The following is a 25,779-nucleotide window of genomic DNA, read 5'->3' as shown; positions in this document are numbered from 1 at the left end:
AGGCAGACAAAAGCAACAGAAAGTTTAGCACGGAAGTTGAGAAAGGGCCTGGCCAATTCCAATTTCTAAGGCTTTCAATAAACAAAAAGAAGAAGAGATGCCAATATTGGTTTACTAAGTTATGGTATGTTTTAGATCTTTAATTAATAAAGCTGCATGTGAACATATCTCTAATCTGTCAAGGCATATCTCATTTTGAAATAACATTAAGAGTTGGGCGCGGTGGCTCACGCCTGTAATCCCAGCACTTTGGGAGGCCGAGGTGGCGGATCATGAGGTCAGGAGTTCAAGACCAAACTGGCCAACATGGTGAAACCCTGTCTCTAATAAAGATACAAAAAAATTAGCCGGACGTGGTGGCACGTGCCTGTAATCCCAGCTACTCGGGAGGCTGAGACAGGAGAATCGCTTGAACCCGGGGGTGCAGAGGTTGCAGTGAGCTGAGATCACGCCATTGCACTCCAGCCTGGGTGACGGGGCGAGACTCTGTCTCAAAAAATAAATAAATAAATAACATTAAGAGTCTAATTTGAATCTTCGTGAATATGAAGCTCAAGCTAAATAGTCTTACTATTCACTACTCCGTCCTCAGGTGCCTACCCAGAAGACCTCAATAGAATGAGAGTAAAAGCTTAGAAAAACGGGCTAAAGAGAACAAAAAGAGAAGTACTGAGAGGAAGATACAGAAACAAAGTAGAAAAAAAAGGAGAGAGAGGAAGCTGGAAGACCTGGAACACCGCTCATCGTGGTCTCAGACGCACCAGGTAGCAGTGTATGGTCACCTTCCACTCACCTAGCCCTAAGGAGTATCTACGATGCTTTGTTGCTTAGTGAGAGAAATCTGCAACCATCCATTAGGAACCCGCTGCAACCCCCCCTCCCGGCCCCGCCCCGCCCCGCCCCGGTTCAAGCGATTCTCCTGCCTCAGCCTCCCGAGTAGCTGGGATGACAGGCGCGTGCCACCACGTCAGGCTAATTTTTTTTTGTATCTTTATAAGAGACGGGGTTTCACCATGTTAGCCAGGTTGGTCTTGAACTCCTGACCTCATGATCCGCCGGCCTCGGCCTCCCAAAGTGCTGGGATTACAGGCGTGAGCCACCGCGTCCAGCTCTTAATGTTATTTCAAAATGAGATATGCCATTAGGTGCTCACTGAGCACTGACTGTGCTGGGGACTGAGGAAAGGGAGCCAAGATAAAAATAAAGATTGTCTGCATAGAAAATGAAATGTATTTTTTGCACTCTATGGACAGCAAACAAGGAGATAAATAGGTCTCGAAAGAGAAAGGGTTCGCTTACTATAAGGACGTTCAATAACAGTTGTCAACCCTGACGGAATAACCTCAGTGGCAAGTAGCCTGCTAAATCATATTCGTGCTTGAAATTGAGGTAAGTCCTTGGAAGCTGGTTTTTCATATACACGAATATGACCACATTCCAGCTGTCCAGGAACTTTCCAGGTACTGAAGAGGCCAGCAAAGAGATCACACTACCTTGGGGCTCCCGTAACTGGGTGCCAAGAGGAAATTATCACCGAAGCCGAATCTTAAAGGAGACAGCTTCTTGAAGAAAGATACCAACGATGCCTCAAAAAGAGGACTCTCGACCGACAGCGTAGAAGAGGTGAAAGTGTAGGTCACCGAGTGCCTGTCCAGCCACGCCTTTTCTTTTGGGTATAACCTTTCTTCATTTTTCAACCATGGCTGCGATGGTAACTTTGAAAATAAACCTAATTTCCGTAGGAATCTTTGGTGATTCACACTTTCGAGGCACCCCACAGCACGGTAGCCAGAAGTCTGTTGTTTTGCAATTTTAATCAAAGGCCCCTAACACATGCCTTGAAACGCGACTTCATCTGTGCCAATACATTATAAATTCATATAAAAGTTGAGATCTGTTAAGGGAAGGAGAGGTCGGCTTCGGTGTAGTGAGCTCAGCTGTGGTGAGCTCGGGGTCAAGTGAGGGTTTCTCTGAGACCAGCGCCCCCACGCTGCGCAGGCGCGGGCGTGGGCGCCCCCGGGTCAGGGCTCTCCGCAGTCGCGCGGGTCCGGAAGCGCGGCGCGGGCCCGACGAGCGCACGCGTGCACGCGTGCGCAGGGGAAGACCCAGTGCCAGGGGCTGAACCGCAGGGAAGGGGGTGCGGCGCACGCAGTATGGCGCCCAACATCTACTTGGTTCGCCAGCGGATCAGTCGACTCGGCCAGGTGCGGCCTGAGGAGAAGCCTCCCGGTCCCCGCCCAGGCCCGCCCCTCGCCTCCCCAGCCGCCCCACTCCTTTTCCGCCCCAGAGTCTCAGCCAGCAGCTCAACCGCCGCCGCTCCGCCCCGCCCCGCCCCACGGCCGCCCGGGCCCGCCTCCGACCCCGGCCAGCGCGCCAGCCCCGCCTGCCCTTCCTCGCCACCGGGCTGCTCTGGTCTCGTCGGTCCCCTCCTTCTCCGCCCCGTCGTCCTGACTCTCTCTCCCTCCTTCCCTCAGAGGATGTCTGGCTTCCAGATCAACCTTAACCCGCTCAAGGAGCCACTCGGTTTCATCAAGGTCCTCGAGTGGGTGAGTGCAGCCCGCGCCGGCCAGGCCCGCCTGCCGCTCGGCGCGGCGCCCTAGGCGGGGAGACGGGGACCTGCGAGCCGGGACGCAGCCCTGCCGCGCGGGCTTTGAGGCCGCCGCCCCGGGACTGGGAGTGGACGGCAGGGAGGCCGCGGCCTGGGCCGCGCGGGGCGGAGACGCCGCGGCGGGCGTCGAATCACGAGCTCCTCGGCCGCCTGGCTCCCAGGGGAGCCACCCTCCCACACCGGAGCTCCCCTCTGGGTGCCCCCGTGGAGTGGGAGTTCAAATTTACCCTTGGCTCCACTGCCTCCCGCAGAGAAAGGGAAAACTTCCTGCTGCGGTCTAACCGAAACCCGGCGGCCAGCGTCGCGCTCTGCGGAGAGGCTCAGTGGTTACCTCCCTGCCGGTGCCCACTCGAGGTCCAGCTCCCTGGGAAGCCGATTTTGTCTTGTAGACGTGATTTGGCGAGCATTCCGTTCTTAATTTGTTTTTAAGATGGGCTCCGAGTTAAAAATAGTAAAAAAATAAACTGTGGGCCGGGGAAACGAAAGAAAGGCCTTTTAACAAAACGCATCGAGTCAGATCGGTTCACGTTAGGAATGGACATCGAGTTTGTTTTAGGTATTTCCAAACAACACCCTGTTTAGAAAGTCAGCTTTTAGTCCTTTCCTGAGAACACTCACAATCATTAACATCAAAGAACACTTATTAATTCGACCTTGGCAATGATCAGTTACTTGGAGGAGTTGGTGAATATACCAGTCACTGCGGGCTTCCTTCAAACTTCGTGGCCCACTACGTATTTCTGCAGGCAAGTTGTGTTTATAGACAGCAGCATTTACATCCATAGCTTTTTCGCCCTTTTCCTTAGTAATAGAGTGGTGAAGAAGAATAAGAACTTTCAATTTCCTGTTCTAAATAACCTACCGAGGATGTTTTTAAAAGCAGCATAGAAACTCAGTTTCTCTGATGGGTACCTAATGTGATTTCCTAGTTGGACCATTGTAACCGCCCAAGGGGTTAGGCAGTTTCACCATTCACTGAACATTTTGTGTTTTCTGAAAACTGAAGTAGTGCTGACTTCACACAAATGACTACTTTAAAGATGCATAAATAAATATACTTGATTTTTTTAAACCTAAGTCCAGATTTAAGTATAAAGAAAACCATGATTAAAGCTTAAAAATTGCAAGAGGAAAATCTCATTAACGAGGCTAATCAAATATAAACGTTAAGAAAGTCATATCTAGATTTAGTCTCATTGAGGATTATAATTAAATGTATAACTAATAATTTAGATTTCCACTTAAATGAAGAGGCAGCTGTTTATATCTGTGCTTATATTATTTGTCAAGTTTTTAAACAATTGTAGACTTAGCTTTTTCCTTAATATTTCAAGCACTAGTGATAAGTTCATTCGTGTTTTGATGTATTTTGAAAAATATCCCTTTTTAAGCATCTTACAGAAATACTTTCAGTTTGAACAGCTTGTTATTACACAGGAGAGCCTTTTATGAAAAGACTACACATTGTTAATGGTGTGGTAAATATTTGACTATTTTATACCAGATCTGTACTAAACACTAGCATACCACATGAATAAAACATGGTCTTTTTCTCATGATCTATTAAGGATGAAGGACATAAAAAATATGAAAATGCCATCTAAACTGTGATAAAGGTGTATGCAAAGAATAGTAAAAGAAATGAGGGAGAGAGCATTTGCTTGGAGGAACTAGGGAGGACTTCATAGCTGAAAGAACACTTGAAGGATGGGTACTGGTTCACTTGGGGAGTGGCTTTCTAGGCAGAAGGAATCTTATGTTCAGTGGAAGGAATGTTGAAGCAGCATAACCCTGTATGAGAACTTAAAAGTAATTGGGGGTTAGTTGGAATATATGCTGGGTTGGAGGGTACGGTTTGAGATTGTTCTGAAAAGATTTCAGAGGTTGGCTGCTTCTAGGGTTAATCTTTGGGAATCTGGGCCCTTTCCTTAGGAAAATGCATATGTGCAGAGTACAGAATATTGGAGTGTTTATTCCACTCAAGCCCAGAATCCCTGCCATAGGGGATGGGAACTTAAAGGCTTTAAACAAGTCAATGATACGACTAATTTTAGGCACTCATAATTCCTCAATCAATCGATTTCTCCCTCCAATTCTGACCTTTCCAATCCATCCCTCTGACTGCCGACAAAATGAAAATTTCTAAAAGGATGGATTGGAAAGGTCAGAATTGGAGGAAGGGAAATCTGTTGATTGAGGAATTATGAGGGCCTAAAATTAGTTTCAGTAGGACTGAAGGGGTTTACAAAAGGGGGTTACAAATTAGAATATATATGGAAGGTAACAAAGAGGGAGGACCCTAAGATGACTGCTGTCTTTCTGACTTGGTTTCCATTAGCATATTCAAGGTAATGTCATTAAGAGGAGGAGGAGCAGATTTTGTGGAAGGTCAAAGGTTTCGGATGTATTGAGTTTGTGGTCTCTTTAGATCTTTTGGAGGTATCCTATAGGATACAGTTGTATATATGGATGTAGAATTTAAAATATGAGTTTGGGCTGCAGATATAGCAGATATCTGCCTGCAAAGGAGAGAAGGAATGGTTAGGAAAATTGAGGGAAATAATGCCTTGGCATCACTATTAGAATTTCAAGAAAAGAGTACCCCAAAACATAAGGTGCAATAGAATGGTTAAGTAAAATAAGGACTAGTTGATGGCTTTAGCAAGAGCAGTTTCAGTAAAATCAAAAAGCCAGATTTTAGTAGGCTGAATGAATGTGTAGTAAGAAAGTGAAGACACCATAAACCGCTGTTTGACTGTGAAAATGGGAGAAATTTGGTAGTTACAAAAAAAAGCCACTAGTTCAGCTTACAACTCAGTTGCTTAAATGCATTCTCTGGAGACAACCATTGTATTTGGTATGCAACAAAAGTCTTTATTTGCATTTCCCATTTTATCATACTGACGAGAACTCAAGGGTCAAGGTTTAATAAAATTTTTACTGCTTCATCAGACATTCTTAAGTAAAACTGGTGGGGTTTTTTTGTTCTTTTTTGTGTTTTGTTTTTAACTGCAAGTATGTGGCAGTGAAATAGAGTTTGGTATTCTTCCTGATTCTTACTAAACCCGGCAGTTTTCCCCACCAGTTTATCTGCTTCATCAGTACAAATGTCAACACAATGTAAAAGGCAAATAATGTCTTAGTATTGTTAGGAAAATGTTTTACCTTCATGAACTCCTGAAAGAGCCTTGGTAACTTTCAGCGGTCCACAGACCACACATTGAGAATTGATGAGGTAAACATCACTGGGGACCAGAAACAGAACAGAAAATGTGGCAGGGAGAAAGACTATTCCCAAATTTGGTAATTATTAATAAATCTGGAGAAAGCTCAACCAACTGTCTGGATTTATGACTTAAATAGAGCTGAGTACTTAAAAGTGTAGAAATAAAGAGATATATATAGCCTCTCAAGACTTGGACCAATCTACTTGCAGGCTTAAGGTCTGGATTTGTGATAACGTGTATGTTCACTTATGTTGGTGGTTTGGGGAGTCCCATCATAAGGTGTGGTGTTTGTGGACTAGGGGACTCAGAAGGCCAAGCAGAAATGACCATGACCATAAAGCCACTAGACAGGGATAGAAGCGGGAGAGGACAATCAAGTTGAGCCTATATCAAATATCCTAAAACACATGAAGAAAACTAATTTTTACTTAAAAACTCAAATTATGTCAGTGGCAACAAATGCTGTCAGTTTTCCACAGAGTGACAGGCTTACTTCAAGACAGCGTGCCAGATCAACAATCAGGATATTGATTCACTCCAGAAGACATGAAAATAGTAGAGCAATTAGAAAATGATTTTTATTTTTAAAAATATAAATTATATTTTAAATTTTTAAAAATATAGTCTCTGTCTTGTCCAGGCTGGAGTGCAGTGGTGTGGTCTCGGCTCAATGCAACCTCGCCTTCCAGGTTCCAGAGATTCTTCTGCCTTAGTCTCCCGAGTAGCTGGGATTACAGGCGCTTGCCACTACACCCAGCTAAGTTTTGTATTTTTAGTAGAGACGAGGTTTCACCATGCTGGCCAGCCTGGACTCTAACATCTGACCTCAAGTGATCCACCCGCCTCAGCCTCCCCAAGTGCTGGGATTATAGGCATGAGCCACCGCACCTGGCTGATAAATGATTTTTAAATAAATATATTTAGGTTCCTCAGAGATTTAAGGTGACATAAAGGTGTTTTCAACATACAATGATTAGGAGTTAGCAAAAAACTTCTAGCTGTTTATTTCAGTAGGAACTCTAGAGTTTACTTCTCATAATCCAATTTTTTTTTTTTGGAGACAGAGTCTTGCTCTGTCACTCAGGCTGGAGTGCAGTGGCATGATCTCAGCTCACTGCAACCTCCATCTCCCAGGTTCAAGTGATTCTCCTGCCTCAGCCTCCCAAGTAGCTGGGACTACAGGTGTGTGCCACCTTGCCCGGCTAATTTTTGTATTTTTAGTAGAGACGGGGTTTCACCTGGTTTCACCAGGCTGGTCTCAAACTCCTGATCTCAGGTAGTCCGTCCGCCCTAGCCTCCCAAAGTGCTGAGATTACAGGCATGAGCCACCGCACCCGGCCATAATCCAAATTTTTAAGGATTATGGAATTATCTTGGCAGGCTATTTAGAATTTTCTACTATTGTACATTAGAAGCAAAGGGAGATAGAGTGAAACTGAAGCAGTTTGTAACTGACTTTATTGCCCAGTGGGAATAAACTGAAATATCACCATCAAAAACAATACTTTTTTGAAATGAATAACTTTGGTAAACATTTCAGACTTTGACTCATAAAAATCATACCTTGGCTCTAGGCATCTAATCTTTTGACTGTAAAGGCAAACGTGCTATAATATTTCATTTTAAGTACTGAATGATCATTTGACTTAAAACCAGCATACATTTGTTTTGCATGTAAACACTCATACATAATATGCTTTTATATCTATTTTTGAAGATTTCAGTTATCACTTTGATAAACTAAACCTTGGACAGAAAGAAATTTAAGTAGATGATTTCAGATTAATGATGAAATTAAATAGCAATGAGGATCCTGCAACTAGAAACGTGTAAACAACACTCATAAACCAGGTGAATACTAGTATTCTCCAGTAGAATCCTCAGAATGAGCATGGTCTAGCAATAGAAGTTAAGTCTCCAAACTCTTTTTAAATTTTATTTATTTATTTTTTGAGACAGGGTCTCACTCTGTCACCCAGGCTGGAGTGCAGTGGCACGATCATGACTAATTGCAGCCTTGACTTCCCCACGCTCAAGCTTTTCTCTCACTTCAGCCTACTGGGTAGCTGGGACTACAGGTACATAACATCACACCCAGCTACTTTTATAGTTTTTTATAGAGACAGAGTCCCACCATGTTACCCAGGCCAGTCTCGAACTCCTGGGCTCAAACGATCCACCTGCCTTGGCCTCCCAAAATGCTGAGATGAACCACTGCACCCAGCCTCCAGAGTTTTTTCTTTTTTTTTTTTTGAGACGGAATCTTACTCTGTCGCCCAGGCTGGAGCGCAGTGGTGTGATCTCGGCTCCCTGCAACTTCCGCCTCCCAAGTTCAAGCAATTCTCCTGCCTCAGCCTCCCAAGTAGCTGGGATTACAGGTGCCCACCACCACACCCAGCTAATTTTTTTTGGTATTTTTAGTACAGACGGGGTTTCACCATGTTGGCCAGGCTGGTCTCGAACACCTGACCTCAAGTGATCCACCCGGCTCGGCCTCCCAAAGTGCTGGGATTACAGGCGTGAGCCACCGTGCCCAGCCTCCAGAGTCTTTTTTTATCATGAACTCCTATTAGTGCAAAATTTTATGGACAGAGCCACAATATGCATCTACAACTTAAGATGCATGTTTTACTATGTTAGTATCTTAAGGTATATTATATACTCAGTGCAAATTTTGTTTATATTTTTAAATCCTTGCTTCAGATACTATTCTGATAATTTTTTATTGTTTTGCCACCTTCTTGTGATCTGATTAAATGGTCTGTTTTTACCTTGTAATATGACTGATGATTGTAATCATAGAGTAGTATGAATGCTTCCATTTTCTCTTTTATACATGAGTATGTGTGTTACCAATCTATAGTTTCTTTGAAGAACATTTTAAAGCCACGGGTCAATTTTGTGAAGTTTGATTTGGTTAAAACTAGACAATTTATTCCATAAATCCAGGCCCACTCACGTTGTAATGCATGAACACTAAAAGTGAAAGAATAGATGAGGTTATCACTGTCTGTCCTTCCATGTATGAGATTCCCCTTACCTTCAGGATACCCTGCATGCTGTACTGACATGTGACCTTCTGATGTGCATGCCCAGCATGCGTTTCAGTAGTATATTAATTGCAATAAAGCTTCAATTCCTTATTTAAGTCTGAAAGTAGATCTAAATAGAAGTTTACATATTTTCTTCTGGTACTCCAGTCTACTTTGGAGACTAGTGCTCCAGAAAACCAGGCTGTAATGTTCACCCTGAGGTTACAATTCTCTGAATAAGATCTGCCATGGTGGTCATCTAGTATGGGTCTGGTGGGCAGGGAAGTAAGTGGGACTGTTTCTCTGGATACTTGGGGCTGTATGTGAACATGTAACTTTTCTGACTAAACAGAAGCTTGCTGTCACCCTGCCCCTGGATTCTTACTAGTTACTCTGCAGATAGAATTCCATGTCAGTAGTTTTCAGTCATTCTTCATGGGGTAGGAGTATATGGGAAAATAAGTTTCAAAAGTGGCCAGAAAATATAAATCAGAACACCAATACTCCTTCATTTTAGACTAGGGTTAGAAACTGAAATGGTCATAGGAACTACCCTCTAAAGTAAATGAGTGAAGCAAGATGTTTGGAAGAAAAACAATAGTATGTCATTGATTACTTACTGGCAACTAACACACATCCTGAGGGCTGTTAAGTCAATGGAGAAGCGGATAACCTGGAAAGCACATACTCTGCCATAAGTGACATCTGTCACTTTCTCTCTGATTGTTGATTTATGAGAATGTAGGTCTGATGTTGCCATTCTTCAGCTTTCCCATACACACTCAGGAAAAGCAGGAAATCCAAATTTTTATGTGTAATACCCTGATATTAAAACAATGACAACAAATTCACATTTTTTTGTAATACTGGAAAGGCCACACAAATATATTTGCAGGCCAGGTTTTACCAACAGGCTGCCAGTATATAACTTCCAGTCTAGATCAAAATAGCAGTAGAATATAGGGAGAAGTGAGATAGTTGGATATTTTGCTATCATAATTTTGTACTTTAATATAAAATATGTGCTTTTGTCCCTTCTATAAGATAAAGACCAGAATTGCTGTCATGGTATTTATCTATCCTTATAACAAAAAGCTTTAAAATGATAATTATGTAAGATTCAAAATATGGTTTTATTTATAAGTTATTGGAAATTATTTTTTCCTTAATTAAGTAGTTATTTAGTGAGCATCTGCTATGTGCCAGGTTTTCTGCTAGTCACTGAAAATCCTAAACAAAACCAGGTGCAAAGACATGACAGTCTGGCAAAGGAGCAGTAGAAGTGATAGTCTTGAAAGCAACAAGCTGTAGTGCAGTATGCCATTTATTTGCTACTTGTTATATTAGGAAATTCATTTTTCCATTGAATTTTTTTATTTTATTTTATTTTTAAGACAAGGTCTTACTGTGTTGCCCAAGCTAGTATTGAACTTCTGGGCTCAAACGATCCTTCTGCCACGGCCTCCCAAAGTGTTGGAATTACAGGCATAAGCCACTGCACCCGGCCCCATTTTATTTTTTATAAAGCAAGTTACACAAGAAAAATGCCTATAGTAGAGTTCATATATAACAGAGTTAATGTCTATGATAGCTCAAGAGAAGAATCATGAGTTCTACCACAAGGAATTGGGTAGGGCCTTAAAAGATGAGCTAATTAGAGACGGGGCATTCCCAGAAGAAGAAGCATGTACATTTAAGACATAAATACATGGTATGTTTCAGGAATAGTAAGCAGTATAATGTGACAGAACCATACAGTACCTGGCAGTGAATACACTGCAGATAAATCTATCTAGAAAGATAAAGTTGAGGATTGATCAGCCATGCTTTTTATGCCAAATTAAGAAGTTTGAGCATTTTTTGTTTAATTTAGGTTGAAAAACAATTGAGGAAATTCCTTTAAATGGGAAGGACATGATCAGATTTTTATTTCAGATCAGTGTGATATCATTCTAAACTAGCTCTGTCCAGTACAAAAAAATACAATGGGAATCAAAAATGCAAACCACATAGTAATTTTCAGTGTTCTATTAACCACACTAAAATAAGAGGAAACAGGTGAAATTAATTTTAACAATATATTTTACTTAACCCAATCTATCCAGATTATTGTTTGAACAGTCAATATAAAAATTAAAGAAGTATTTTACATCTTTTTCATAGTAAATCTTCAAAATCTAGTGTGTATTTTGCAGTTGGAGTATGTATCAATTTAGATTAGTGACATGTAAAGTGTTCAGGACTCACAAGTAGCATTACTGGGTACTGCAGCTGTAGTGCCCACATTATAGAAGATGAGTATCAATTGGAATGAAATTGGAAATGTGAGGAAGAGTCTGATGGGTTAGTCCCAGTGAAAAATGGTGAGGGCCTGAACAAAAATAGTGGCAGGTGTAATGTAGGCAGGTAAACAGAGCTTTTTAAAAAATGGTTTTATAGTCTAGGTAGTCATATGCAACATGGTTTTTGTTTTGTTTTTGTTTTAACTCAGCATTGGATTTCTATGATTCATCTATGTTGATGTAGGCAGTTGTTAATTCTTATATCTTTTTTGCCATATAACTTCCAAGTGTAAGAATATACTATGGTATTTTATCCATTTCCCTGTTGCTTTTCCCCTCCCCATTTTTTATGAACATTCTTATATGTCTCTTAGTACATGTGAGCAAGGGTTTCTCTTAGATCTATGTACTAGTAAATCCTTTGTGACATTATGTTTATTATAAATATGTTCATCTAATTGGTAGCTTGTTTTACATTCAACAGCTGACTTGATTAAGTTTTTTTTCTGTAGTTTAATTTAACAATCTTTTATGGTTCTTTTTTACCAAAAAAAAAAAAAAATCTTAAATTCTTCTTTTTCATGTGGTCACAGGTTTTCTTTTATATTGTCTTTACATTTTTTAAAGACTTTTTACTTTTGTGTGCAGCTCATCTGGACCATTTACTGAACAGCTCTTCCTTGTATTAGTTATCTATTGGTGTATAACAAATTATGCCGAGCTTAGCAGTTTAAAACAAAGGTCTGTTGACTTTTATTAAGTGAGATAATAAATCTCACCCATTCTTCTGTGGGTCAGGAATCTGGGAGCAGCTTAGCTATGTGGTTTGGGCATAGGGTCTCCCATAAGGTTGCAGTCAAGCTGTTGGCTGGGGTTGCTGTTATCTCAAGGCCTCCAGCTCATTCTCATGACTGTTGGCAAACCTCAGAGGATCCCCTTCCAAGCTCAGTCATGTGGTTACTGGCAGTCCTCAATTCCACACCATATGAGTCTCTAAAAGTTGCCTGAGTATCCTCCCAACATGGCCACTGGCTTCCCCCAGAGAATGAGAAAGTTCAAGAGAGTGAGAAAGGAAGACAGAAGTTGCAATCTTTGGCTGGGCGTGGTGGCTCAAGCCTGTAATCCCAGCACTTTGGGAGGCCAAGGCGGGTGGATCACCGGAGGTCAGTAGTTCGAGACTGGCCTCACCAACATGGTGAAACCCCATCTCTACTGAAAATACAAAAATTAGCCGGGCATGGTGGCGGGCACCTGTAATTACCCCTGCTACTCAGGAGGCTGAGGAAGGAGAATTCCTTGAACCTGGGAGGTGGAGGTTGCAGTGAGCCGAGATTGCACCATTGCACTCCAGCCTGGGTGACAGAGCGAGACTGTGTCTCAAAAAAAAAAAAAAAAAAAAAAAAAAAAGTTGCAATGTTTTTATAACTGAGTGTCAGAAAAGACATCCCATTTCTTCTACAGTACCATATTCTATTCTGTAGAAGCAAGTCACTATATTTAGTTCACACTCAAGGGAAGGGAAATCAGGCTCCATCTCTTGATGGGAGTTGTATCAAAGAGTTTGTGGGCATATCTTTAAAACCACCACATTCCTTTCCTCCATGATCTACAAATCAACTCTGTTAGATACAATTTGTCTTATACACACTAGTCTATACCTGGCCTTTTTATTCTGCTCCATTGGTTCAATTTGTGTATCTCATTTCTTTTTTTTTTTTTTAATTTAAACATGGGTATATGCTCAGGACTCACTTTGTGGCCTTTTCACTCTGTGTATTCATGCATATTTATTCTGAGAGAGTATTGATTCTTCCATCTTTACCTTTTTTAACATAAAACATTATTTAGTACAAATAATGAAAAATGACTTCATGACACATTTTCCAAGGAAAGTTACTTTTACATATTTTAAAATCCTGTAAAAACCAGGGATCACCTCTTAACACTTAAGACCACAAACTGTGTGCTGGACATTACCTCAGACTGTTCCTATCTGTAACCAGATTCTTTTCATGTATCTTTTTGGGGGGGGGCGGGGGGGAACAAACCCTTGACAATTACTATAATGTGGATTATGGCCTACAAGATTCAAGGCCCTGGAATAATCCATGGGAGGCATTATGTCAAGTGTTCAACAGTGAAGATTTGATATCAGATCTGCATTGAATTTTATCTACCACCAGTTGCTGAGTGTGTGTGACCTTGAACAAAACCAACCCCTGACCTCTTCAAGTTTCTATTCTAGGGAAAGACAGACAAATTAAGTACTGTGTCAAGCAGTGGTAATGAGAACGGAGGAGAAATAGAGCAGAAATAGAGTAGAGGGAATAGGTAGTGTGGGGTAGGAGTGCTGTTATTTGATATAGTGTGGTGAGGGGAAGGTCTCCCTGAGAAGGTCATACTGGAACAGGAAGCTATGGAAGTGAGGGAGTGAAACATGTATTCCAGGCGAGGAAATAGCCAGTACAAAGGTCCTGAAGGAAGAGTTTATCCAGTGTCATCATTAAAGGTATCGCATGGAAAGCAGTTTGTATATACAGATTAGGTAAAGGAAAAAGTAGCAACATGAGGTCAGAAATATAAGGGAAGAAAGGATCTTGCAGGCCTTTATATGAACTTTGGTTTTTATTCATAGAGAGCTCAAAAGCCATTGGAGGGTTTTGAGCAAAGGATAACATTTTCTGCCTTACATGTTTAAAAGATTGTCTTGGCTGTTGTGTTGATAACAGACTGAAGCTGGGGCAAGGGCAGAAGCAGAGAGATCATTTAGAAGGCTGTTAGTGCAAAACTCAGGCAAGAGGTGATGGTAGTTCAGATCAGGAGGCAGTACAAGTGGTCAGATTGCAAATGTATTTTGAAAATAGAGCCATCAACACTTGCTGAAAGATTGAGCTCTTGGAGTTTAACAGCGTTATATGGAATTTTTTGCTTACTTGTGTTGTTTTGTAGAAAATTCACAAGTAGAAAAATAAAAAGGAATTATTTATCTTCCTTTGAGAGGTGACCAGTGTTAAAATTTTGATGCATAACCTTTCTAGTTTTTGTTGTTTAAATCTGCTTTATATTTAATGAATACTTTCTATGTTGTTAATCTCCAACATTGTATGTTGTTAATTTCCAACAGCTATATAATGTTTCATTGCATGAATGAATGAATGGATGAATTATAGTTTGATTCCCTGTCAACATTTAGGTTGCTTCCAGGTTTTTTGTGTTTTAGATAGTATTTGAGAGAACATCATTCATTTTTTTAAGCATATTCATGATTAGGAAAATAAGTTTCCAACAACTTTTTGAGACCTGGAAATACCCACAAGGGAGGCTTAACAGGCTCATGAAATAGTGTCTCTTCTATGCTTACAACCTCTTGGCTTTACAAATTACTGGTAACTTGCGTTCCAAATAAAAATACCTCCTATTCACCCCTTTTGATTTTGATACTAATAAGTGAGTCTCCCTCTATATTTCATACTAATATTTAGTGGATACACTAAAGTATGAGCAAATGAATTGTCATATGGGCTGGTACATTTATTTCTATATTATACTCTGGGGAAAATAAAATCACATTTGTCGAGGTTTGCAAATGAATGTTTTAATGTCTTTCGCCATCTTAGTTTGTGTTTAAGAATTTCTAGAATGTAGCCAGGCATGGTGGCACACTCCTTAGTCCCAGCTACTTGGGAGGATCACTTGAGAGTTCAGGGCTGCAGTAAGCTATGATTGTGCCACTACACTTGAGTCTATACAACAGAGTGAGACTCATCTCTTTAAAAAAGGGTAGTGGGGAGCTGGGCACAGTGACTCACACTTGTAATCCTAGCATTTTGGGAGGCCAGGATGGGAGGATTGCTTGAGTTCAGGAGTTCAAGCCCAATCTGAGCAACATAGTGAGGCCTCGTCTCTACTAAAATTCAAAAAAAATTAGCCAGGTGTGGTGATGCACACCTGTGATCCAGCTGCTTGGGGGACTGAGGTGAGAGGATCGCTTGAGCCTGGGAGGCCAAGGCTGCAGTGAGCCCTGATTGTGCCAGTGTACTCCAGTCTGGGCGACAGAAACCCTGTCTCAAAAAAAGAATTTCTAGAATGTTAGTGAGCCAATTTTTAATAATCAGTGTGCTTACAGTTTTAGTGACCCTTGTTTCGGGTGTAGTAATGCTTATCTTTTTTTTCTTTTGTCTTTTTTCATCTTACTTTGTGTAGATTGCTTCTATCTTTGCTTTTGCCACCTGTGGAGGTTTTAAGGGCCAAACAGAAATTCAAGTGAATTGTCCTCCCACAATTACTGAGAATAAAACTGTTACAGCTACTTTTGGTTATCCATTCAGGTGAGTTATATTTATTTTTAATGGTCTCACAACTCTTTTTCCTTTCACAGTGAGTCATTAAGATTTCCAGCAATTTATTGATTGTGGGGGGTAGAAAATTTTAGATTACATGCTCATTTGTAAGTGATCATTGCCTCCCAAACTGTGGTACACAGACCTATGCCTGTCTAAAAACATCTCCTGGTCTGTGACAAAATAGTACAGAAAGTGAGAGTAAGTGTTTAGAAACTTTTATAACAATGTGATGTTGCCTTGATAATTTTATTCTAACAGAGGATTGGAAATGTAAAAATAAAGCAAACTAGAGATTGTTCTATCACCTTAGTATAAGAAGCCCTAATGTAGAAGGAAACATAACTTAGAAAAATCCAGATTCTCAGTGTTTTTTGCAATTACTGAATATTAATGTCTTTATATAGTTTTAAGACATATGTATATAAAGAAAAGAGATTCCATATTTCATTCATTAGCATAAAGCCACACTTTCTTACTCTTAAATTAAAATGAATATTTCATCTGTGAAGTCTTGTTTGACATCAGTATCCATTGAAAAGTTTATTGAATATGTCCTATGTTTAAGCCAGGGTGGGAATCTTCTTTCACTTACTAACTTTACTTACTTGACCCAAGACTCAATTTTTTGGTCCAGTAATTGGAAGTATTATCTTGTAAGGCTGTTTTGATGATTAAATAAAATCCCCATATTAAAGATAAGTCAGATAATAAGTGGTTAGTCATCATCAAAGCCTCTCTATCTTGTATCCTTTCTCCTAGACACTTCTCGCATAAGGAACTCTGTTACAGCATCTTTAGTAACAAGTTTTTTACAATTTATGGTTGGGAAAAATGAAAGGCAATATTTATTGTTAGCAACTATTGATCCAGGGTTAAAAATGTGAATCATTGCTGTAATTGGCTCTCTTGGGGCTAGTCACACATACTGTGCCACACAGAATGAAATATGATGTCTCAGAGTATAAACCATTTGGTATAATCTCTCCTACCTGACTAATTGTTTACTGCAGGAATATAGTATCTGGGTATGAAAGTATTTAATTCAGTCTGTATTCAATGTATCATAAACTAATACCAGGTATAACTTATATACATTTATTATGAAAATTTCAGTTTACTTAAATATAATATTTTAATTTTACTTTTTTCCCCAAAGGAATGTTTTTAATATATTTGGGGAGTATTTTTTGAAGTGTCACTCACTGTTTTGCTTAAATGTTTCTGTCTCTGTTGGGAAAGTCCGATAATTCATACATTTATTTTAACAGGTTGAATGAGGCGTCATTTCAGCCACCTCCAGGTGTAAACATATGTGATGTAAATTGGAAAGATTACGTCCTCATAGGTGATTACTCTTCTTCTGCACAATTCTATGTTACCTTTGCAGTCTTTGTGTTCCTGTACTGCATTGCTGCCCTTCTGCTTTATGTTGGCTACACGAGTCTGTATCTGGATAGTCGTAAACTTCCTATGATTGTAAGTAATCACTTTATTTTTTAAATACAAAAATAATTTGTTTAAGCTAAATATAGATTTTCTTATACTGGAAATAAAAATTCTTGGTGTAAGCCAGTTCAGCATATTTTAGCCTGTGTTTGCCACGAGGTTGAGCTTTCTCCCATTAAGTTTAACTCAATTTTTTTAGCCTATTTGCACTATAAGAAAAGTTTGTTTCTTTTTTAAATCTATTTTAACTTGGAAAAAACTCAGATATGTAATAAAGCACATCAGGTTACAAATAGCAAAAAAATTAAGTCGAAATTCTTTTAATTTGAAGAATTACTTATCACAACATAGTCTCATAACTCTTTCTGCTTTTTTTTCTTTCTCTAAAGGCCCACTTTATACTTCTACAAAACTTATTGACCTTAATTATATCATGGGTTCACAAACTATGTCCCAGAGGTCACTGTCTTATTTTTACTTCTTTATTTATGTATTTAGTTTTTGAGACAAGGTCTCGCTCTGTCGCCCAGGCAGGAGTGCAGTAGCACCATCTTGGCTTGCTGTAGCGTCAACCTCCTGGGCTCAAATGATCCTCCTGAGTAGCTGGGACTATAGGCACAAGCCACCATACTCAGTTACTTTTTGTGTATTTTTGTAAAGACGAAGTTTTACCATGTTGCCCAGGCTGGTCTCAAACTCCTGGGCTCAAGTGATCTGCCTGCCTTGGCCTCCCAAAGTGCTGGGGGTTATAGGTGTGGCCAGGAGCCTGCCCTTGTTTTTTTAAATAAAGGTTTTTTTTGGAACTCAGCCATACGCAATCATTTACACATTGCCTATGGCTGCTTTCACACTGCAGTGGTAAAGTTGAGTAGTTGTAACAGAGATAAAAAATACTTGCTATTTGGCTGTTTTCAGAAGAAGTTTGTTGATTCCTGGTCTGTGTCCCTAAACTCCTTAATTTAAAATCAGACCCAGATAATTCTTATACTCAGCATTAGTGGCAACCATGAACTAATTTTGAATCTTTGAGGTATCAACAAAGGACTTAGATTTGAAGTCCTGATACTTTTGGCTTCAGAGCTTACTGAGCTAGAAATATTCTCTGAGATTTAGTTAGTAGAATCTGCCCTGGATTATTGGTGGCAAATCCAGAGAGAAATCATGGTTTTAAGCTACACCTCCACTATAAAAGAGTAACTACAAAGTCAGTTATTAGTGACTTAAAGGGAAAACAGAGGTGTTTTTTATGTGTGATACTGGTCATTCATATGTATGAGAAAACACATCTGCTAATTATTTATGAAGTTACTTTAAAGGGAAGGCTATTTAAATATGAAGGATTATTAAATAAGATTACAAGTTTTATTTACTTATTTATTTTTAATTTTGCTGCTGGATCATAAGAGTGAAAATGGTAAGTAATACAACAGTCTTTTATCATTCAGATTTATTCTGTTTCTTATGTCATAGGAGACATAAGAAAACTAGAGGTTTTCATAACATACTTCTCGGTTGTTAAAAAGATAAGACGTCAACTGTTTTAATTTGCAGTGCTTATCCAACATACTATTAGGAATCTGTGTCTTCTGCAGACTTTTCAAATCTTATTTAAAAGGGAACTGGAATAATCTTATAGATAATTATATTTTGTTAAAATTCTTTATAACTAGAAGCTATTTCTTGCCATTTTGTCATCCCAACAAGTTTTTTTACTAAATCTATCAATGTGCCCTTTATTTCTCATATTTTGTCTAGTAAACTTTTAAAAATACTACACTTCTTAAAGCAGTGTTCAGATCTATTTTTGTAAGTGGTTTTTGTCTGATAAAACTATAAAACTGACCTAGTTGCATCATTCAGAAAAGTAAAAAGTAATTTTCTACCTCAGAATAACCAATTAGTGGTCATATAAAGAGATAATCCAAAATTGGTTCCTTAAGTAGGTTTTTGTTGTTACATAATGGGTGCTTCTTGTCTATAAAAGTCTAGCTTCTAAATTTAATTTTCAGTTCTATTTTTAATTTAACCATAAAAATATTAAAAGATTTTCTTTGAGAGACTGGGTGCAGTGGGTCATGCCTGTAATCCCAGCACTTTGGGAGGCTGAGGTGGGGTGGATCACTCCAGGAGGTCAGGAGTTCGAGACCAGCCTGGCCAACATGGTGAAACCCCATCTCTGCTAAAAATACAAAAATTAGCTGGACATGGTGGTGGGCACCTGTAATCCCAGTTACCTGAGAGGCTGAGGCAGGAGAATCGCTTGAACCCAGGAAGTGGAGGTTACAGTGAGCCAAGATCACACCACTGTATTCCAGCCTAGGTGACAGAGCAAGACTCCATCTCAGGGGAAAAAAAAGGGCTTTTTCGAGATACCCAAAATTTAAGATATAGCCAAATATGACATTAATTTTTAGGTACCATTAATGAGGACCAGCCCTTTTAGCAATATTCTCAATTCTGTGCTAAGGTGTTTCTAGGAGTATTTCAGTTATGAAAATTTAAATCTACTTCAATTCTCTTTTGAAGTAAATATAGCACTTTTTTTTTTTGTTAAGTAGCAGGAGTTTAAGGTTTCGAGACAATGTGGAAAATTGAAAATACCAGAAAATGAATCCAAACAAAATTAGGGTATCCCAAATTCTAAAAATCTATGAATCATATTGCAAATTGTTGGGAGGAGTAGAGCTACCCTAGGCAGCTGCAGGTTGTGCATTGCAGAGCTCCAGGTGGCACCATTCGCTTAGAGTGCAGTGTGACTAGAGTCCTGAGTAGAGCAAATACTATCTGAAGGGACCAGAATTCCCCCCACGTCTCTTCAACCTAGGTTACTTTGTGCATCATTTTCAGAAAAGTTCCTGCTTTTGAAATATAAAAATGTCATGCCTCAGGCCATCAAAGTGGATTTAAGAGTATAACCAGGGAAAAAAAAAGACTTTGGAAGGAAGAAAATACCTGAAAATTAGGAGGATTTGACATATATTGATCAAAGTTGTGAACTTTTCCATAAAGAGAAATTATTTAACATGCGATATAACCTCATGTTACTCATCAGTTTTCCAAAAAACACTGTATTTCTAGCAAGTGATTAGAAAATGTCTACCTGCAGGAGGATGTATAGCAGATGTACAGCAGTAAAAAGGGGAGTACTTCCACAGTGCAGAAAATATAAACTATATTTCTAGCCTTTTCTCTTTGATCTAGGTTTTTTAAAAGGACAAGTAGCAGCAGAGAGCTCAGATACAAAATGCATGTACTTCCGTGTTCGTGTAATTAGTAATTATTTTTGGTTCTCTAATCCTAAGTATTCATTCAGTGTTGTCTTGACCAAGTGGGCAAGCTATATAGCATAGCTTCTATATCTCATAAGAGGTCACTGGTATTTATCCTAAATATTAGGTTGATACAAAAATAATTGTGGTTTTTATCATTAAAATAAATAGCAAAAACCGTAATAACTTTTGCACCAACCTAATAAATGACTAAAAGATGGCTGGCAAAATAATTAAAAACTAATTGGGTTTATTTAAAAAACAAAATGCTTCTGTGATATGCTCCAAAATCCATTCTGAGGTTAGAAAGATTTTTGCTGCAGATGTATAAGAGCTCCTATCCTTGAGTGTACGCATATGTTTAGCATATATAGCATCCAAAAGATACAAATTTTATATTACTCCTACCCTGGTCATTAATTTGAAGGAAGATCAAACAAGACTGGACTTACGATCTAAAATATTAAAACCATCCATTAGAACCATTTATTCTAAAATACTAAAACTATCCCATTCTTTGTAATAAATAGCAAAGGATTTAGTACAGAGTTAATAGTGATAAGGTGTGTTGGGAGATTTTTGTTGTTGCCTTTTTCTTAATATAATGAGCATTCTTAAAATTTGTGGTTAGGAAATTTAAAAGAGATACCATTCTGGTGTGTGCTTTTCACCATTTTATTATCCATCTCATGGAGAATTCGGTTTAACTAAAGTTAGAGTTTTGCAGAAGAAGGATAAGGGAGTTGAGAGTATATGCAAGGGATGATAACGAAAGCCCTTGGAATAGAAATTGATTAAAATAAGTGAGGACATTGGTGAAGTGGTGAGACAGTAAGAAAGCAGTAGGATCAGATTGTAGGTCTTGGTGGGGTCAAAGGAGTTTTAGGATTGGGGTGCCAGAGAGAGTGAGCTGGAAAGAGGTGTTATGGGAAAATGAGATGATCAAAACAGATTATGGAAGGATACAGTTATTGGTGATGACAAGGTCTAAGGTATGACCCTGGGAGTAAGTGGCTGAGGTGAGGTTATGTTGAAGGCTGTATAAAACTTTGGTTTCTATTGTGAAAATCTTAGACTTCTGAGGAGATGACTGAGTCTTATTTACTGTTGTAACTCAGGCACTGTGCTTGTAACACTAACAGCAATGTTTACTATGCTGACTGACTTTTTTAATAAAGTATGTCATGAAGGCCATTTCTCGGTACCATAAGGTTGAATGTAATCTCAGTTTCTTCATCATGGATTTGAAATTTAGTATTAAAATTAATTGTTCATTATTAACTCTTACTGATTTTTGCTTTAGGACTTTGTTGTTACACTTGTTGCCACTTTTTTGTGGTTGGTGAGCACTTCAGCCTGGGCTAAAGCTCTAACAGATATTAAAATAGCTACCGGTCACAATATTGTTGATGAACTTTCGCCTTGTAAGAAGAAAGCAGTACTGTGTTACTTTGGCTCTGTAACTAGTATGGGATCCCTAAATGTATCTGTGGTATGTATGCATTATTTATAATTTTTTTGATTTCATGTATTTGTTTAAAGTACTAGTAATTCAGGAAAGCAATAGCTTTCAGTAAATCTCTGGATGGTTTTTATTTTTACTCAGCTACCTGAATTCTAGTAACAATATAGTGTTTAGTGAAGAAAAGTTTGCTTAAAAAAAGTATTACCTGTAACCAAGATCATGATTTTATTCGTCTCTGAGACTTTCTTTCATCTAGTCAGATTTATATCTGGGAAGATTAATTTCTTTTTTTTTTTTTTTTTTGTTTTTGAGATGGAGTTTCACTACGTCACTCAGGCTGGAGTGCAGTGGCATGATCTCGGCACACTGCAACCTCCGCCTCCTGGGTTCAAGTGATTCTCCTACCTCAGCCTCCCAAGTAGCTGGGATTACAGGCATGTGCCACCACTCCCGGCTAATTCTTTTGTATCTTCAGTAGAGACAGGGTTTCACCATGTTAGCCAGGCTGATCTCAAACTCCTGACCTCAAGTGATCTGCCTGCTTCAGCCTCTCAAAGTGCTGGGATTACTGGCGTGAGCCACCACACCCAGCCAGGAAGATTAATTTCTTTGAGGTTGACTCATTGGGATGGGAAGTAAAGTTGTGTGACTCCTCTTTTTTTGTGGCTACACTGTTGGATTGGAGTAGAAGAGATGGTAGGAGGGGGTGGTAAGAAGTAAATGGGAAAAGTTACACGAGCAGTTGATAATCATTCTAAATAGGAGAAAAGTGAAAGTATTTGGAAGAATAACTAAGTCTCTTAGCCATGATTTTATATTTGACAGATTTAGAGATTTAGCCTTATTTCATTGGGAATAAGTCATTATATAACCACATTTTGTACATTGAAATGTAGTCTTCCTTCTTTATTTCTCATTGTGTGTAGTATTAAACTTTAAGTGAAATAATGGCGTACTGCCTAAGAATGTTAAATATTTAAAGAAAAAGTGAGATTTTTAAGTAGGGCATGAATTTTTATAAGTAGGTATTTGATTTTCATATTCATTTTTCTCTTTCATAGATATTTGGCTTTCTGAATATGATACTTTGGGGAGGAAATGCTTGGTTTGTGTACAAGGAGACCAGCCTACACAGTCCATCAAATACGTCTGCCCCTCATAGCCAAGGAGGTATTCCACCTCCTACCGGAATATAATTAAAGGGAGAAATACACTGTATGAAGTATATGTTGATACTATGACATGTTGCCAACACCTTGAGAAGCATTATTTGTTTCTAATAAAAGTAATGGCTTTGTCAATATATTGGTGGGTTTAAAACTGCTGCTTTTTTACATAAAGCCTGTGCCTTTCCTAGAAAGTTAAGATGTAAATGTATTCTCACATGTAAATTTGAAAGTTCAGGGGTCTATTATGAAATGATACACATTTTTAAATGAACCGTAATTTTTTTCACTAAGCTGTTTGCCTTCCAAAGTGTTTACACCTTAAGCCTTAACATGTATCTTCATTCAGAAAGCAATTATATTGTCATACCATAGTAGGAAGAAAAATCTTTATTTGGAATATACACTACTGTAAGTTTGTACAGATCATATACCTACGACCTGTCTTTGCTTAAAGAGCCTTGATTACATAAATATGTAGGAAAAAACATATTGAGTTCAAAATTTATATCTAACATTGTTTATGTTATGATTTTTTTTTAATTGCAAAGACTAGGTGTATATTTTTTTCTGTTTTTCTAAATGACCCGTGGTACTTAATAGGTGTACTAAAATTGTGTTGGGAGCAGGGATTTGGAAATTTCTGATAGATGTGTAGTTAATTTAGTAATTCTGTTTCATGAGATATGATCTGTTATGCTAGTGGTTTAATAGGCTTGCTATGTAAGTAGAACATGACTCAACTAGGTGTCTTTATATGTATGGGCATTACTCTTAGTGATATTTGTTTCCTGTCCTTTGTTGCTCATGCTGTTTAAGTGCAGGCTGAGACCCAGCCTCTTTGTAAGTAGAGTAAAATAATCCACCGTTTTTTGCAGACCCTAGTCACAGGGTTAAAAAAATTAAGATTGCTTTCCATGTTTGAAATTTACCATTGAGAGTCAATGAAGTTGCTATTTTGAGTTTAGCATTGATATTGTGAAAATAAGTGCAATTTGGATTTCATGTTTCTTAATATTCATTCTTGTTTCACAAATGAACGATTAAGGAATTATGCATCATAAAGGAACCTAAGTGAGGTATATGATGAGTGTATTGTCTTTGCACACACATATAGGTATATTCTGAACACAAGCTTATTCACATTTTGCTTTCTAATCTTTTTGTTGTACAGGGATTCAGGTTTCTCATTCTTACAACATGATTGTTTATATGTGAAGCACATCTTGCTATTGCCTTATTTTTGATGCTTGTATTCATGATAAGAATTGTCAATATAAGAATGTATATCTTTTTTGCAACCAATTTAATAAAGGAGTTGAAAGAAAGAGTGCACTGATTGTTAATATTACAAAGAAACCTTCATCTTAAAGGCATTGAGCAGTGCAAAACAACTGATTTTCAAAGCAGGAAATAGAATCACAGTTTTAATGTTTGGCAAGGAATAAAACAGAAATGCTTTGGAGACTCTGGTTCTATCCTTTTTTCTTCCGTCCTCATTTAGAAAATACTTATTTGTAACTCTCAGATAAGTTTTCCTGATATACCTTTTCTCATTAATTGTCTAATTAACTAGCAAAGATTCCTGATTAAGAGTGTGTGCTCTGCAACCAAACTGCCTAGATTTGAATCTTGTCTACACCACTTACTAGCTGTTTAACTGTAGGCAAATTGCCCTCTGTGTGCCTCAGTTTGCTTATGTGGAAATTGGAAATAAAGTAAGTAGTTCCCTCCTGTTTACTGGGGCTATGTTTCAAGACCCCCCTGGGATGCCTGAAACCAAGTGTAGTACCAAGCCCTATATGAACTGTCTTTTTTCCTATCCATACATGCACCTATAATAAAGTTTATCAATTAGGCACAGTAAGAGATTAACAAGGACTAATAATGAAGTGGCACAATTAAAACCATACTGTAGTAAAAGTTATGTGAATATGGCCTCTCAAAATATTGTACTGTACTATGGGGAACTGAAACTAAGAATAGTTAAACCACTTTCCTGATCTCAGTGTGTTTATGATTTAAAAGTGAGTTAACAAATGTAAAGCCCTTAGAACAGTGTTCCGCATTTAGTAGGCACTCTGTAAATGTTAGCTACGATTACTAACTTTTGATAGCATCTGATATAGAGATTCTTAAACTAGGAATTCATGGGGCTGGAGCCGTTAGGGTGGTGGTTTTGGACAAAGGGAGGATTGGCGTCAGGCTTTCAAGCGTCTCCCTTTACAATCCTTAAAGAATTCTGGATCTTTTGATGTGTTTTATTTTTCTGTTGGTTGACATTCATAAGGTTAATGAGATCAAAATTTAAAACTTAAAAGTATTGAGATTAAAGTAGATTTTAAAAGGAGTTCTATTGCCTTTTCAATTTCTGCTTTTGAATCAACATTACAAGGTTAACCCATTTATAGGATAATTTCCAGGAGAGAAGTAATAAAAGCTTTACTTACTAGGTGTTAGGTTGTAGCGAATTATTTATAAAAAGATGAACATTACTAATGTTTTTGTGAACAGAGGTCACTTGAATAGATGTTTAACCTACTGTAAATGTTAAAGGCAATATTGCTTATGTTTCACATTTAAAATTTTTTCATATAGTATTTCAGATTAATAGGTAAGTATACAAAATAATATTTAAGAATTGCTTTATTTGCATCAGATGTTTGTTTGTTGAGACAGGGTCTTACTCTGTCACCCAAGCTAGAATGCAGTGGTGCCATCTCAGCTCCCTGTTAACCTCCACCTGCCAGGCTCCAGTGATCCTCCCACCTTGGCCTTCTCAGTATCTGGGACTACAGGCACGTGTCACCATGCTTGGTAATGGAAAACATTTTTTGTAAAGACGAGTTCTGACTATATTACCCAGGCTGGTCTCAAACTCATGGGCACAAGCAGTTCTCCTGCCTCAGCCTCCCAAAGTGCTGGGATTACAGGTGTGAAC

General features: G+C 38.7%; 1 protein-coding gene across 3 annotated transcripts; it reads left to right on the top strand.

Annotated features, from left to right (window-relative positions):
* The first annotated feature begins 1,812 nt into the window (after positions 1-1,812).
* SYPL1 (synaptophysin like 1) lies at positions 1,813-24,168 on the top strand. Of its 3 annotated transcripts, XM_054558829.1 has the most exons (7): positions 1,813-2,204; positions 2,475-2,546; positions 3,277-3,354; positions 15,353-15,477; positions 16,761-16,968; positions 21,511-21,699; positions 22,734-24,166. In XM_054558829.1, the coding sequence occupies exons 1-7, from the start codon at positions 2,154-2,156 to the stop codon at positions 22,866-22,868; spliced, it is 858 nt and encodes a 285-aa protein (XP_054414804.1). In that variant the 5' UTR covers positions 1,813-2,153; the 3' UTR covers positions 22,869-24,166.
* The last annotated feature ends 1,611 nt before the right edge of the window (positions 24,169-25,779 follow it).

The sequence above is a fragment of the Pongo abelii genome, chromosome 6, assembly GCF_028885655.2.
Source record: "Pongo abelii isolate AG06213 chromosome 6, NHGRI_mPonAbe1-v2.0_pri, whole genome shotgun sequence".
Taxonomy (NCBI): domain Eukaryota; kingdom Metazoa; phylum Chordata; class Mammalia; order Primates; family Hominidae; genus Pongo; species Pongo abelii.
Note: the sequence above shows the minus strand (reverse complement) of the source record. Positions and strands in the feature narration are given on the sequence as shown.